General features: G+C 43.8%; 1 protein-coding gene across 9 annotated transcripts in view; it reads left to right on the top strand.

Annotated features, from left to right (window-relative positions):
- Positions 1 to 13,784, top strand: part of NAV3 (neuron navigator 3) — a 1,008,138-nt gene that overhangs the window by 916,847 nt on the left and 77,507 nt on the right. For all 9 annotated transcript variants that reach the window (XM_069764543.1, XM_069764542.1, XM_069764540.1 and 6 more), the window contains 2 exons: positions 2,601 to 2,789; positions 3,147 to 3,199. In XM_069764543.1, coding sequence (XP_069620644.1) covers positions 2,601 to 2,789; positions 3,147 to 3,199 — 242 coding nt within the window. The remainder of the gene's footprint in view (positions 1 to 2,600; positions 2,790 to 3,146; positions 3,200 to 13,784) is intronic.

The raw sequence follows: 13,784 nt of genomic DNA, 5'->3' as shown, positions 1-13,784 counted from the left end.
TGCGCCCAAACAGTGGTTCCCCCCCACATATGGGGTATCAGCGTACTCAGGACAAATTGGACAACAACTTTTGGGGTCCAATTTATTATGTTACCCTTGTGAAAATACAAAACTGGGGGCTAAAAAATTTTTGCGAAAAAAAAATAAATTTATTTTAACGGCTCTGCGTTATAAACTGTAGTGAAACACTTGGGGGTTCAAAGCTCTCAAAACACATCTAGATAAGTTCCTTAGAGGGTCTAGTTTCCAAAATGGTGTCACTTGTGGGGGTTTTTAATGTTTAGGCACATCAGGGGCTCTCCAAACCAACATGGCGTCCCATCTTAATTCCAGTCAATTTTGCATTGAAAAGTCAAATGGCGCTCCTTCCCTTCCGAGCTCTGCTATGCACCCAAAAAGTGGTTTACCCCCACATATGGGGTATCGTCGCACTCAGGACAAATTGCACAACAACTTTTGTGGTCTAATTTCTTCTCTTACCCTTGGGAAAATAAAAAATTGGGGGCGAAAAGATCATTTTTGTGAAAAAATAAGATTTTTTATTTTTACGGCTCTGCATTATAAACTTCTGTGAAGCACTTGTTGGGTCAAAGTGCTCACCACACATCTAGATAAGTTCCTTAAGGGGTCTACTTTTCAAAATGGTGTCACTTGTGAGGGGTTCCAATGTTTAGGCACATCAGGGGCTCTCCAAACGCAACATGGCGTCCCATCTCAATTCCAGTCAATTTTGCATTGAAAAGTCAAATGGCGCTCCTTTCCTTCCGAGCTCTGCCATGCGCCCAAACAGTGGTTTACCCCCACATATGGGGTATCGTCGCACTCAGGACAAATTGCACAACAACTTTTGTGGTCTAATTTCTTCTCTTACCCTTGGGAAAATAAAAAATTGGTGGCGAAAAGATTATTTTTGTGAAAAAATATGATTTTTTATTTTTACGGCTCTGCATTATAAACTTCTGTGAAGCACTTGTTGGGTCAAAGTGCTCACCACACCTCTAGATAAGTTCCTTAAGGGGTCTACTTTCCAAAATGGTGTCACTTGTGGGGATTTCAATGTTTAGGCACATCAGGGGCTCTCCAAACGCAACATGGCATCCCATCTCAATTCCAGTCAATTTTGCATTGAAAAGTAAAATGGCGCTCCTTCCCTTCCGAGCTCTGCCATACGCCCAAACAATGGTTTACACCCATATACGGGGTATCAGCGTACTCAGGACAAATTGGCCAACAATTTTTGAGGTTCAATTTCTTCTCTTACTCTTGGGAAAATAAAAAATTGGGGGCGAAAAGATCATTTTTGTGAAAAAATATGATTTTTTATTTTTACGGCTCTGCATTATAAACTTCTGTGAAGCAATTGGTGGGTCAAAGTGGTCACCACACATCTAGATAAGTTCCTTAGGGTGTCTACTTTCCAAAATGGTGTCACTTGTGGGGGGTTTCAATGTTTAGGCACATCAGTGGCTCTCCAAATGCAACATGGTGTCCCATCTCAATTCCTGTCAATTTTGCATTTAAAAGTCAAATGGCGCTCCTTCCCTTCCGAGCTCTGCCATGCGCCCAAACAGTGGTTTACCCCCACATATGGGGTATCAGCGTACTCAGTACAGATTGTACAACAATGTTTGGCATCCATTTTATCCTGTTACCCTTGGTAAAATAAAACAAATTGGAGCTGAAATAAATTTTGTGTGAAAAAAAGTTAAATATTCATTTTTATTTAAACATTCCAAAAATTCCTGTGAAACCCCTGAAGGGTTAATAAACTTCTTGAATGTGGTTTTGAGCACCTTGAGGGGTGCAGTTTTTAGAATGGTGTCACACTTGGGTATTTTCTATCATATAGACCCCTCAAAATGACATCAAATGAGATGTGGTCCCTAAAAAAAAATGGTGTTGTAAAAATGAGAAATTGCTGGTCAACTTTGAACCCTTATAACTCCCTAACAAAAAAAAATTTTGGTTCCAAAATTGTGCTGATGTAAAGGAGACATGTGGGAAATGTTACTTATTAAGTATTTTGCGTGACATATCTCTGTGATTTAAGGGCATAAAAATTTAAAGTTGGAAAATTGCGAAATTTTCAAAATTTTCGCCAAATTTCCGTTTTTTTCACAAATAAACGCAAGTTATATCGAATAAATGTTACTACTAAAATGAAGTACAATATGTCACGAGAAAACAATGTCAGAATCGCCAAGATCCGTTGAAGCGTTCCAGAGTTATAACCTCATAAAGGGACAGTGGTCAGAATTGTAAAAATTGGCCCGGTCATTAACGTGCAAACCACCCTCGGGGCTTAAGGGGTTAAGTAGTAACCAGAAATCTGAATGTAGCTCTAGCCTATAATATAGTTACGGTGGCACTTTTTTTTTACATTTTATTTGACAAACAGATAGCACTTAGCTCGTCATGGATGTAGTTCTACAACATCACTTCCCAAAGTTGAAGATAAAAGTAGGTACATCAGCAGTCCCTGCCAGACCATTGCCCTGCAAACCTCCTCCTACCTGCCGTCACCTCTTCTGATTATAAAAATGTCATCAATGCACGTAGTAGATCCTTGATGTTCTCTGAAATCCTTTTTTTTTTTGCAGTAAGCCCCACCAATCTATCTCAGTTTTCAATTTCTGGACTAAACATGATGCGATCAAACAGCATTCCTGCACAAGATGCTTCCTTTGAATTATATGAAGACTCTCAGTTGGGAGGAAGTGCTACCTCATTAGAGGACAGGCCAAGAGCAATCAGTCACTCAGGTTCCTTCCGGGACAGCATGGAAGAAGGTAATTAAGTGGCTTTGATAATGTTAAAAAAAAAAGTTCTCCAGAATTTAAAAAAAAAAAAAAAGATTGTTTTTTTTAGCAGAAAGAGCGCCATTCCTGTCCCAACCCTTTTACTGAAGTGATGCATCTTCTGGAGTCAGAGGAGAGCAGTTTCTCTAACCCTGATAAATACTGATTCTCTTTGTATTTGTAGTATAGCTTTTATAATGTATGTTACACTCATAACACCGCCGTTTGCCTTTTCACATGTCTGATATTCTACCGTTGTGCCAGATGCTTGTCTTGTGTAGCGTGTACAATGTTTGCATTGTGCAGGACATGAAAATCTAACTCCTCATTTCTTGTTTTTTTTCCCAGTACAAGGATCGTCATTGTCACTGGTTTCCAGCACATCATCTCTTTACTCCACTGTACGTATTATGCGCCTGCTGCGGATAAGTTAAAACATATGTGAAAATGTAGCAGTTTAGTGATTAGGCCAGAAAATCTGTCATCAACATATATTGCCTGATGTGGGTTTTCTGCTTTACAAAGCAAATGGTTGTTTGCAGGCTTGGACTGGCCCACCGGAGAGCAGGAGAATCCTCCGGTGGGCCACCACCCTCTTATATGAGCAGTACTTGGCACTATGTACTTGAATCACTATGTACAGACAGAGACAGCATCTTATTGATGTAACAATCTACCCAGTTCATTGTTATATATTAGTGATTGAGGATAATGTCACATTTGCATGTAGCTGAAAAGTGGGGCCCTGGAGTTGGTTACTGGTGGGCCCTTGGCACTGGTCGTGTGTATGAGAAAGGAAGGTGTGATGCACAACTGTCGCTATAAAGTGTAATTGATCGCAGCCAGATAATTGATGAGGCCTTACTCTGCCACTACACAGCTAAAACTACTACTAGTCCTTACTATAAAATATAGTTATTATATGGTACTTCAATATGCAACAACACAAACTGCTTGGGAATGGGAATCCCGGGATTTAAATGAAGTAAACCAGAGAACCAGTAATGAATAAATCCTTATTCTATATAATGAGTATAAGAGGGGGCATGGCAATAAAGGGGAATATGTCCCAAATAACCACCCAAATCCACCCTAGCACATATCCAACAAGTAAGGTGTCAACAACGTATAAGTATACGCCAATAATATAGTTAGGCAATATTTACCTTAACACATGAAGCGAGAATTGAGCACAATGTTTGGCTGTGTTCCTCCACCGTGATGAGCGTTTCGCCCAGCTTCTTCAGGGGGCGTGTCAGGGTGGAGGACGAGTGCCGCATAAAAAGAAATACTGACCAATCTGGAAAGGACACGTCATGGTCCTCTGATGTCCACAGTGGTAGGCGTAGCATGGTTCTCCACACCTCATGGCAGGTGGAATGCAAGTGAATGCTCAGTGAGTGCTGCAGGCAGGAGGAAATAGATATCCGCTGGAGGTGCATGTGCACTGCCAGCACTACAGGAGCAGTCAGAAGGTGGGCCAAATAATTTTAACCCTCTCCTGGGCTTTGTGTAGTATCATGGGCAAAGGCAGGATTACAAAATAAAGAAAGAGATGGTGAGCAAGATCAAACACAATAATGTGATAATAATGAAAAAATAAACAAATATGAAAGTGAGAACTGATTTGTCTAAGGTGCCCAGTGTGAATAGTGCTAGACAAATTACATAAAAACAATCAACAGATAGATGGATGAAAATAGCATCAGAAAAAGTGGTCAGAAAAAACAGACACAGGGTTGTAAATATGATAGGTACGATGAAATACAATATACAGAAGCATGAAAATAGATAAAATGAAAACTACGGTAAAATTCATAGAATATAAAATAAATCAATAAGCCATATTCATGAACAATTGCAAAAAGAAACGAAAAATAATTCATAGCATGATAACAACAGTGTATGACAATAATAAATAAAATATTGCAGTAAAAATAACATTTACAACTATAAGTATAAAAATGTATTAGAATGATGTGAAATATAAAATTTAATGCTCAAAAATATACAGTATATGGTGATGAAAAAAGTGTGTTGTAAAAACATTAAGAAAATATAAGTGATAGTAACACATCGTGATAAAGTTGGGTATATAGCAAACATAGTTAAGAATATGTCCAGCCTTAGGCCTCAAGTCTGCAGTCGCTCGCTGTGACTGCAGACTTCTGAATCGCGCACACTGTGAGGATTCTCTGGTGCTGGCGATGGGAGCTGGTGGTCATGTGACCGCAAGTATGCTAGTTGCATACTACCAGGCGCATTCTGACAGGTCTTATCCGGCTTTGTCGAATATACTTGCATTGAGTGAGGCCTCTCCCATATAGTCGACATGAGACTACATGTATGCAAATCACATACTTACGAACACGCGCCTGCCTCTTCCGGTATGAGGATTTACAAGTCTACAGTCACACAGACTTGTGCCCTAAGGCCAGACAACCCCTTTAAGTAAGGCACCAAGCAGGAAATCACTACGGGATCAAGTCATTAAGGTTTTTACTACAGAATTCTGGCATAAACTTAGAAATAACTTGCAATTTTTGGACTTTTCACGCTTGTTCCATCCAGTTACTGCAGTATGAGCGTAGTTTGGCTGCAGAGAGGCAGGACTACACTCGTCCAACATATTCATGAAAGTTAACCCACTTACTCCAAAATTGTATCCCACTGAAAACATGTGCCTTAATTCAGTAAGGGGAACCTACCACCAGGTATTCCCCATAAAAAATAAGGCCAGCACCTGTACAACAACGAGAAAAGAAAAAGACATCCGCACCGCTGTTATACGTCAGATCCAACTACCTCCAACCCTTTCAATCCAAGCCAAGCCGAATTGTTATAACCCCTTAACTCCTTCAGCTGCAGCTCACAAAGTACAAGTCCATGAAACAGTCAATTAGGAAAAAGAGTAGAGCGCACTCAACCAATTAAAAAACGTCAATCCTTTATTCGGACATACAAAAAATCCAGCAGGGTGAACAGTGGAGACAGACGGACCTGTACGCCCTCATATACATCATTATAGAATGCTGCATATATGACCCCAATCCACTCTGTAAGGCAAACAAATTAGCTTTTATCATACTCACCTATGGCGCAGTCTGGTTCAATGGGGGTCACTGGTCTTGATTTGGGGCCTCCTCTCTTCCTGCGATGGTTTTCCTCTTTCCCTGCCTCATGTGCATGACGCATTTTACATCATCCACACAGTGTCCTCCATCGCGCTAGTGGGCAGGCGTACTTCTCTCTACACAGCAAAGTATTGTAATGCGTATGGTCGGGGAAAGTTCAAAGAGCGCCTGTGCCTGTGCACCCATTGGGCCATTTTATTGCCTTGCAGAATGAATTGACATATACACAGCATTCTAGAATTCTGTATATGAGGGCTTACTTTATAAGTGGGAAACCTTGTGACAGATCCTTTAAGCGATGTATGCCACTTTAAATTGATGAGGGGCAAACACTCCAAAATATTTGTCTGCAAATGGAGTCTCTGGTTTGGTTTATATCCTGTCGTGAAAGGTAAGACTCGTTAAAGGGTTGATGCTGACTTTTAGGAATGCTACTCCTAACAGGTACCACTAGAGTTCAAGTCCTCTTCCTCTCTGAGAAGGCTTTTTGCATATTTAAATTCCCAGAGAAGCATCACATGGCCTATAAGTCTCCTTACGCTGGGTTTCCACTTTGCACAAGGAGGCACCTTCCCCATTAGACTCTTAATGAATAAAGCACATTGTTCTCATACGAGCCCTTTCATTAAGACTGACGTGTGCCAACAAGTGCCTCCTGAGCAAGAGCATCGTTTAAAAATATTATCAGGAGTCTGAAAAATCTTTGAACTTGATCCACCCAGGTCTTTTTGCAACCTATGTTATTATGAAAATCTTAGGGTCTGCTCACACCATAGGCACATTTTCTATGTGTCTTGTGTAAGTCCTAAATGAGGATGAAAAAAATCCTTAACTTTACAATGACGTTTTCTGCTTTTATTTAAAACATGCTGAGTTTTTTTTACACAATTTTCAATGCTGATCCTGAGCCAAAATCCATATACAAGTATGCCTCAAATGTGCTTGGGTGGAAACATGAACTTTTAATGAGATGAGTGCATATATCTTGTTTTTCCTGTGAATTTTTTTTTTTTAAATTTGTGTATGGAGCGTTTTTTTTCTGCTTCTGTGGGTATGTTCACACAGGGTATTTTGGCATGTTTTTAGAATATTTTAGAAAGCTTTTTTGTGTTTTTTTTTGCTTCAGTTGTAGTCAAATTTAGAGCATTTGTTTCCAGCAGACGCGCCCCAAGAGGCAGCATGTTTCTTTTGACACGTGGAAAAAAATAGATAAACAATATGTAAAATACTGTAGGCGTGTTTTTGTAATCAATAAAGCCTGTATGAAAGTGTTTGAAGCTGCTTTTTATGTGGCTTTTGGAGCAGCATCCTCTTAAAAGCCGATGTAAAAAATCTCCGTGTAAACATACCTTTATACTTTTGAATCCAATAGTGATAATTTAGTGTGCCATTATTTTAATAAATAATTTCCTTTCTATTGAGCTGTAATAAATAATATTATAATACGTTGGAATGATTCGGTAGGATTAGTTCTAGCATGTTTAGCGTTAGTTGTGATGCCAGAGAGTAAGACTGCAGGCAGTGTTGTCGGTAGATGTCAGTAGTGAATCAGCTGCTTCCCGTATGTCAGTAGTAGAGACAGCTGCCAGAATGCACACTGCTGAACATTAGGCTCCAGCCATCATTATCTCAATTATTACTCACTTCTCAATTGTTCTCTCGCTCATAACATTCAGTTTTCTCCAGGAACACAGGTAGAAAAGCAAGAAAAGCGTAGGTGGAAGAAATTGTAGGTACTGTCTGACAGACAGAATCTGTACTAAACATGGTTAGGGACCTTTCTTACATGATTTACTGTAATTAATGTTGTCAAAGTTTTAGATTTTGCGCTAGAAACTTCTCATTTAGAACTTAATATACCGTATTAGGCCGGCTTCACACTAGCGTGTTTTATGGACGTAAGAGAGGTGCTGAAAATACGGATTGCATACGGTACAATGCTTCTCCATGCCCCAGCTCCTATCTGCCGTATTTTACTGATCCGTATTATGCGGTGTTCTACGGCCGTAGAAAAGCGCAGCATGCTGCGTTTGTCAGCGTATTGTGCAAAAAATACGCCAATTATGGGGGCCAGAAAAATACAGATTACACACTGACCAACATTGTGACTTGCGAGAAATACGCAGCGGTGTTCTATAGAAAAGCCGGCAATTCAGTACGGTGTACAGTAAAATCACACTGACAGGTTAGAATAGAATAGCTAAGATAAATGTCTACACATAGTATAGGTGTATATACATATACTAGCTATTGAACCCGTTCTACGCCCGGGTGGCGAGCATTTATATTGGTATATGGTCTCCATCCTGGTATGTGCTGCTCCATCCTGCGTCCCCATCCTGTCATGTGCTGCCCCATCCTGTGTCCCCATCCTGTCATGTGCTGCTCCATCCTGCGTCCACATCCTGTCATGAGCTGCTCCATCCTGCGCCCCCATCCTGTCATGTGCTGCACCCATCCTGCGCCCCCATTCTGTCATGTGCTGCTCCCATCCTGTGCCCCCATTCTGTCATGTGCTGCTCCCATCCTGCGCCCCCATTCTGACATGTGCTGCTCCCATCCTGCACCCCCATTCTGACATGTGCTGCACCCATCCTGCGCCTCCATTCTGACATGTGCTGCACCCATCCTGCACCTCCATTCTGTCATTTGCTGCTCCCATCCTGCGCCCCCATCCTGTCATGTGCTGCTCCCATCCTGTGCCCCCGTTCTGTCATGTGCTGCTTCCATCCTGCACCCCTGTTCTGTCATGTGCTGCCCTATTCTGTCATGTGCTGCTCCCATCCTGCGCCCCCGTTCTGTCATGTGCTGCTTCCATCCTGCACCCCCGTTCTGTCATGTGCTGCCCTATTCTGTCATGTGCTGCTCACATCCTGCGCCCCCGTTCTGTCATGTGCTGCTTCCATCCTGTACCCCCGTTCTGTCATGTGCTGCCCTATTCTGTCATGTGCTGCTCCCATCCTGCACCCCCGTTCTGTCATGTGCTGCTCCCATCCTGCGCCACCGTTCTGTAATTTGCTGCGCCCATCCATATGCCCCATACACTGCTCCATTATGGTTGATGGCCCCCATAAGATGCTCCATAGTATATGCCCCGTATGCTGCTCCATTATGGTTGATGGCCCCCATAAGATGCTCCATAGTATATGCCCCGTATGCTGCTCCATAAAGGTTTATGGCCCCCATAAGATGCTCCATAGTATATGCCCCATACACTGCTCCATAAAGGTTTATGGCCCCCATAAGATGCTCCATAGTATATGCCCCGTACACTGCTCCATAAAGGTTTATGGCCCCCATAAGATGCTCCATAGTATATGCCCCGTATACTGCTCCATTATTGTTGATGGCCCCCATAAGATGCTCCATAGTATTATATGCCCCGTATGCTGCTCCATAAAGGTTTATGGCCCCCATAAGATGCTCCATAGTATATGCCCCATACACTGCTCCATAAAGGTTTATGGCCCCCATAAGATGCTCCATATTATATGCCCTGTACACTGCTCCATAAAGGTTTATGGCCCCCATAAGATGCTCCATGGTATATGCCCCCGTACACTGCTCCATAAAGGTTTATGGCCCCCATAAGATGCTCCATGGTATATGCCCCCGTACACTGCTGCATTATGGTTTATGGCCCCCATAAGATGCTCCATGGTATATGCCCCCGTACACTGCTCCATTATGGTTTATGGCCCCCATAAGATGCTCCGTGTTATATGCCCCTGTACACTGCTCCATTATGGTTGATGGCCCCATAAGATGCTCCATGGTATATGCCCCCGTACACTGCTCCATAAAGGTTTATGGCCCCCATAAGATGCTCCATGGTATATGCCCCCTTACACTGCTCCATAAAGGTTTATGGCCCCCATAAGATGCTCCATTGTATATGCACCGTATGCTGCTGCAATATATAAAAAAAAATACCATACTCCCATATCGTCGTTGGGCGCCGAGTGCTGGGGGGCCTGAGCAAGCGGGGACACCGGTGCGCTGTGGGGGTCAGGTGCTAGTATCGCTGCTAGCTCAGGCCCCCGACACTTGCTATATTCACCTGGCCCCATTCCACCGCTGCGCGCCGCCATCTTCCGGCTCCTCTGGCTTTGACTGGTCAGTCAGAGGGCGGCGCGCATTAAGCGCATCATCGCGCCCTCTGAACTGAACGTCACAGGCAGAGGACCGGGACACGGAGACGGAGCTGCATGCAGCGCTAAAACGGGGGACAGGTGAATATAGCCGATAGTTACCCTCCTGGCGGTCCCTGCCTCTCCGTTGGAGATCGCGGTGTGCGTTCAGTGTTTACGTATACCGCGATCTCCTGGGAGCGTCACTCTGTGGCGTCCAGACTGCGCCGGCGCTTGCGCGGTCTATAAAGGCTTCGGACAGAGTGACGCTCCCAGCGTTATATTATAGATATATATACATATATATATATATATAAGTCAGTGAGACACATATATTTATATATATTAATATTTCATACAGTGCTAGATAGCTTAAAAGCCGGTAATTCAATTGCCGGCTTTTGCTATCTCCTTTCCAAACCCGACATGATATGAGACATGGTTTACATACAGTAAACCATCTCATATCCCTTTTTTTTGGATATTCCACACTACTAATGTTTGTAGTGTGTATGTGCAAAATTTGGGCGCTCTAGCTATTAAATTAAAGGGTTAAATCGCGGAAAAAATTGGCGTGGGCTCCCGCGCAATTTTCTCCGCCAGAATGATAAAGCCAGTGACTGAGGGCAGATATTAATAGCCTGGAGAGAGTCCACGGTTATTGCCCCCCCCCCCGGCTAAAAACATCTGCCCCCAGCCACCCCAGAGATGGCACATCTGGAAGATGCGCCTATTCTGGCACTTGGCCACTCTTCCCATTCCCGTGTAGCAGTAGGATATGAGGTAATGAAGGGTTAATGTCACCTTGCTGTTCTAAGGTGACATTAAGCCAGATTAATAATGGAGAGGCGTCAATTCTGACACCTATCCATTATTAATCCAATAGTATGATATATTAAAAAAAAAAATATATATATATATATGTATATATATATATCTAATATATAATTGCCTAGAATACTACTTCCTGCAATTTGTGCCAACTTCCGTGGCTTTGTCCGGAGCTAATGTCCGGAGCTAATGTCCGGAGCTAATGTCCGGAGATAAGTGACGTCAACAGTGTCCAGTGTCTGATTGGTTGCCGCCTGCTGCAAGCGACCAATCAGAAACGTGCCGTACTGTGACACACTCCGCCCGCCATTTTGGTGTGATTTTTGAATTTTTACCTCACAGCAAGTTTCTACTGCGTGGAGGCGGGCCCAGTGACGTTGCTCTTCAAGCTCCTGCCGAATTTCGTCAAAAAAATGATAATACCATTTACCAAAACTATATATATTTAGTTGTGAAGTGGTTCAGTGACATTTTCACACCAATTTTGAACTTTTGTTTGGTGTTTTCTCCATATACTGCCTATTATTTTTGTTCTTTCTTACTATTATTTATTAATTGTATTATTCTTACATTTGAATAAATAAAGTATATATGGATTCTAGACTCCCAATTCTTTAGAATCGGGCTGCCATCTAGTATATATATATATATATATATATATATATATATATATATATATATATATATATATATATATATATATATCTATAATATAACGCTGGGAGCGTCACTCTGTGCGAAGCCTTTATAGACTGCGCAAGCGCCGGCGCAGTCTGGGCCTCACAGAGTAACGCTCCCAGGAGATCGCGGTATGCGTAAACACTGAACGCACACCGCGATCTCCAACAGAGAAGCAGGGACCGCCAGGAGGGTAAGTATGAGCTATATTCACCTGGCCCCGTTCCACCGCTGCGCGCCGCCATCTTCCCTGTCCTCGGCCTGTGACCTTCAGTTCAGAGGGCGCGATGACGCGCTTTTGCGCGCCGGCGCCGCCCTCTGACTGAACAGTCACAGCCAGAGGACCGGGAAGATGGCGGCGCGCAGCGGTGGAACGGGGCCAGGTGAATATAATAAGTGCTGGGGGGCCTGAGCTGGCGGCGATACCGGCACCTGACCCCCACAGCGCGCCGGTGTCCTCGCCTGCTCAGGCCCCCCAGCACTCGGCGCTCAGCGACCGTAGGTGAGTATGGTATTTTTTTTTTTTTATATATTGCAGCAGCATACGGGGCATATACAATGGAGCATCTTATGGGGCCATAAACCATAATGGAGCATCTTATGGGGCCATAAACCATAATGGAGCAGTGTACGGGGGCATATAGTATGGAGCATCTTATCGGGGCCATAAACCTTTATGGAACAGCGTACGGGGCATACACTATGGAGCAGTGTATGGGGCATATACTATGGTGCATCTTATGGGGGCCATAAACCATAATGGAGCAGTGTACGGGGGCATATACCATGGAGCATCTTATGGGGGCCATAAACCTTTATGGAGCAGTGTACGGAGGCATATACTATGGAGCATCTTATGGGGGCCATAAACCTTTATGGAGCAGTGTACAGGGGCATATACTATGGAGCATCTTATGGGGGCCATCAACCTTTATGGAGCAGTGTACGGGGCATATACTATGGAGCATTTTATGGGGGCCATAAACCTTTATGGAGCATGGGGCATATGGATGGGAGCAGCAAATTAAAGAACGGGGGTGCAGGATGGGAGCAGCACATGACAGAACGGGGGCGCAGGATGGGAGCAGCACATGACAGAATAGGGCAGCACATGACAGAACGGGGGCGCAGGATGGGAGCAGCACATGTCAGAATGGGGGCGCAGGATGGGAGCAGCACATGTCAGAATGGGGGCGCAGAATGGGAGCAGCACATGACAGGATGGGGACGCAGGATGGAGCAGCACATACCAGGATGGAGACCATATACCAATATAAATGCTCGCCACCCGGGCGTAGAACGGGTTCAATAGCTAGTATATATATATGTCTCACTGACATGTAGAGAGAGAGAGAGAGAGAGACAGTATATATGTTTTTACGATTTTTTGAGCACATGGATTCATTGTATGTCCGTATGTCGGTTTTGCAAGCCTGCGAGAAAATCTCGCAGTACGGATGCCATACGGATTAGATCCGGAGGATGCCATGCGCAAAATACGCTGACACACCCTGCCTACAGATGACATACGGACCACTATTTTGGGGACTTTTCTGCGTATTACGGCCGTAAATAATGGACCGTATTTTTATACGCTGAGTGTGAGGCCGGCCTTAGACTGTGTGAATGGTGCCTAGTGTAGGGTCACACTGCAAAGTAGTGGATCAGGTGGAACTGGGGTTTTAAATGTCCCCAAAATGTGCACAGAAGCACTCACGAAATCTGCCAGAAGTTGTTTGCGGAAGAATCCAGCAAGAAATGGGCCAGTAGAAGTTATGTCTCAGCAGATGAAAGGGCATCTAATTCTTATACTTGTTTTCTTTTTTTTCATAGCAGTAAAAGTGTGTACAAGTTTGTTCCCCATCAGAATGTGGATCGCCCCCATGGGGCCGTGGGGTACTCGGTACCGGGTCCTGCGGTTCACAGGGGGATGTCCAGTGGCTGACCCAGTCCGTGGCCCTGGGACGTCTGTATTAAAGGGAAAGGGCTTTAAGGGGAATGTTCGTGACGCCACCTGTGGTATTCAGTCAGGGTGACTGACGCTGCTTTAAGGGGTCCACTAGGGTGATGTTATGGCAGCTAGATGGTATACCTTCCCACAGGTGAAGTATGTCCCCAGGGCTTCCCGGTGTGTAGGTGGTGGATGATGAGAGGCGCAGAGAAGAACGAGGACACAAGGTTGCAGTCTCTTTACCTTTACTGAAGACTTCAGC

The sequence above is a fragment of the Ranitomeya imitator genome, chromosome 4, assembly GCF_032444005.1.
Source record: "Ranitomeya imitator isolate aRanImi1 chromosome 4, aRanImi1.pri, whole genome shotgun sequence".
Lineage (NCBI taxonomy): Eukaryota > Metazoa > Chordata > Amphibia > Anura > Dendrobatidae > Ranitomeya > Ranitomeya imitator.
This window is presented reverse-complemented; position numbering and strand designations above follow the sequence as displayed.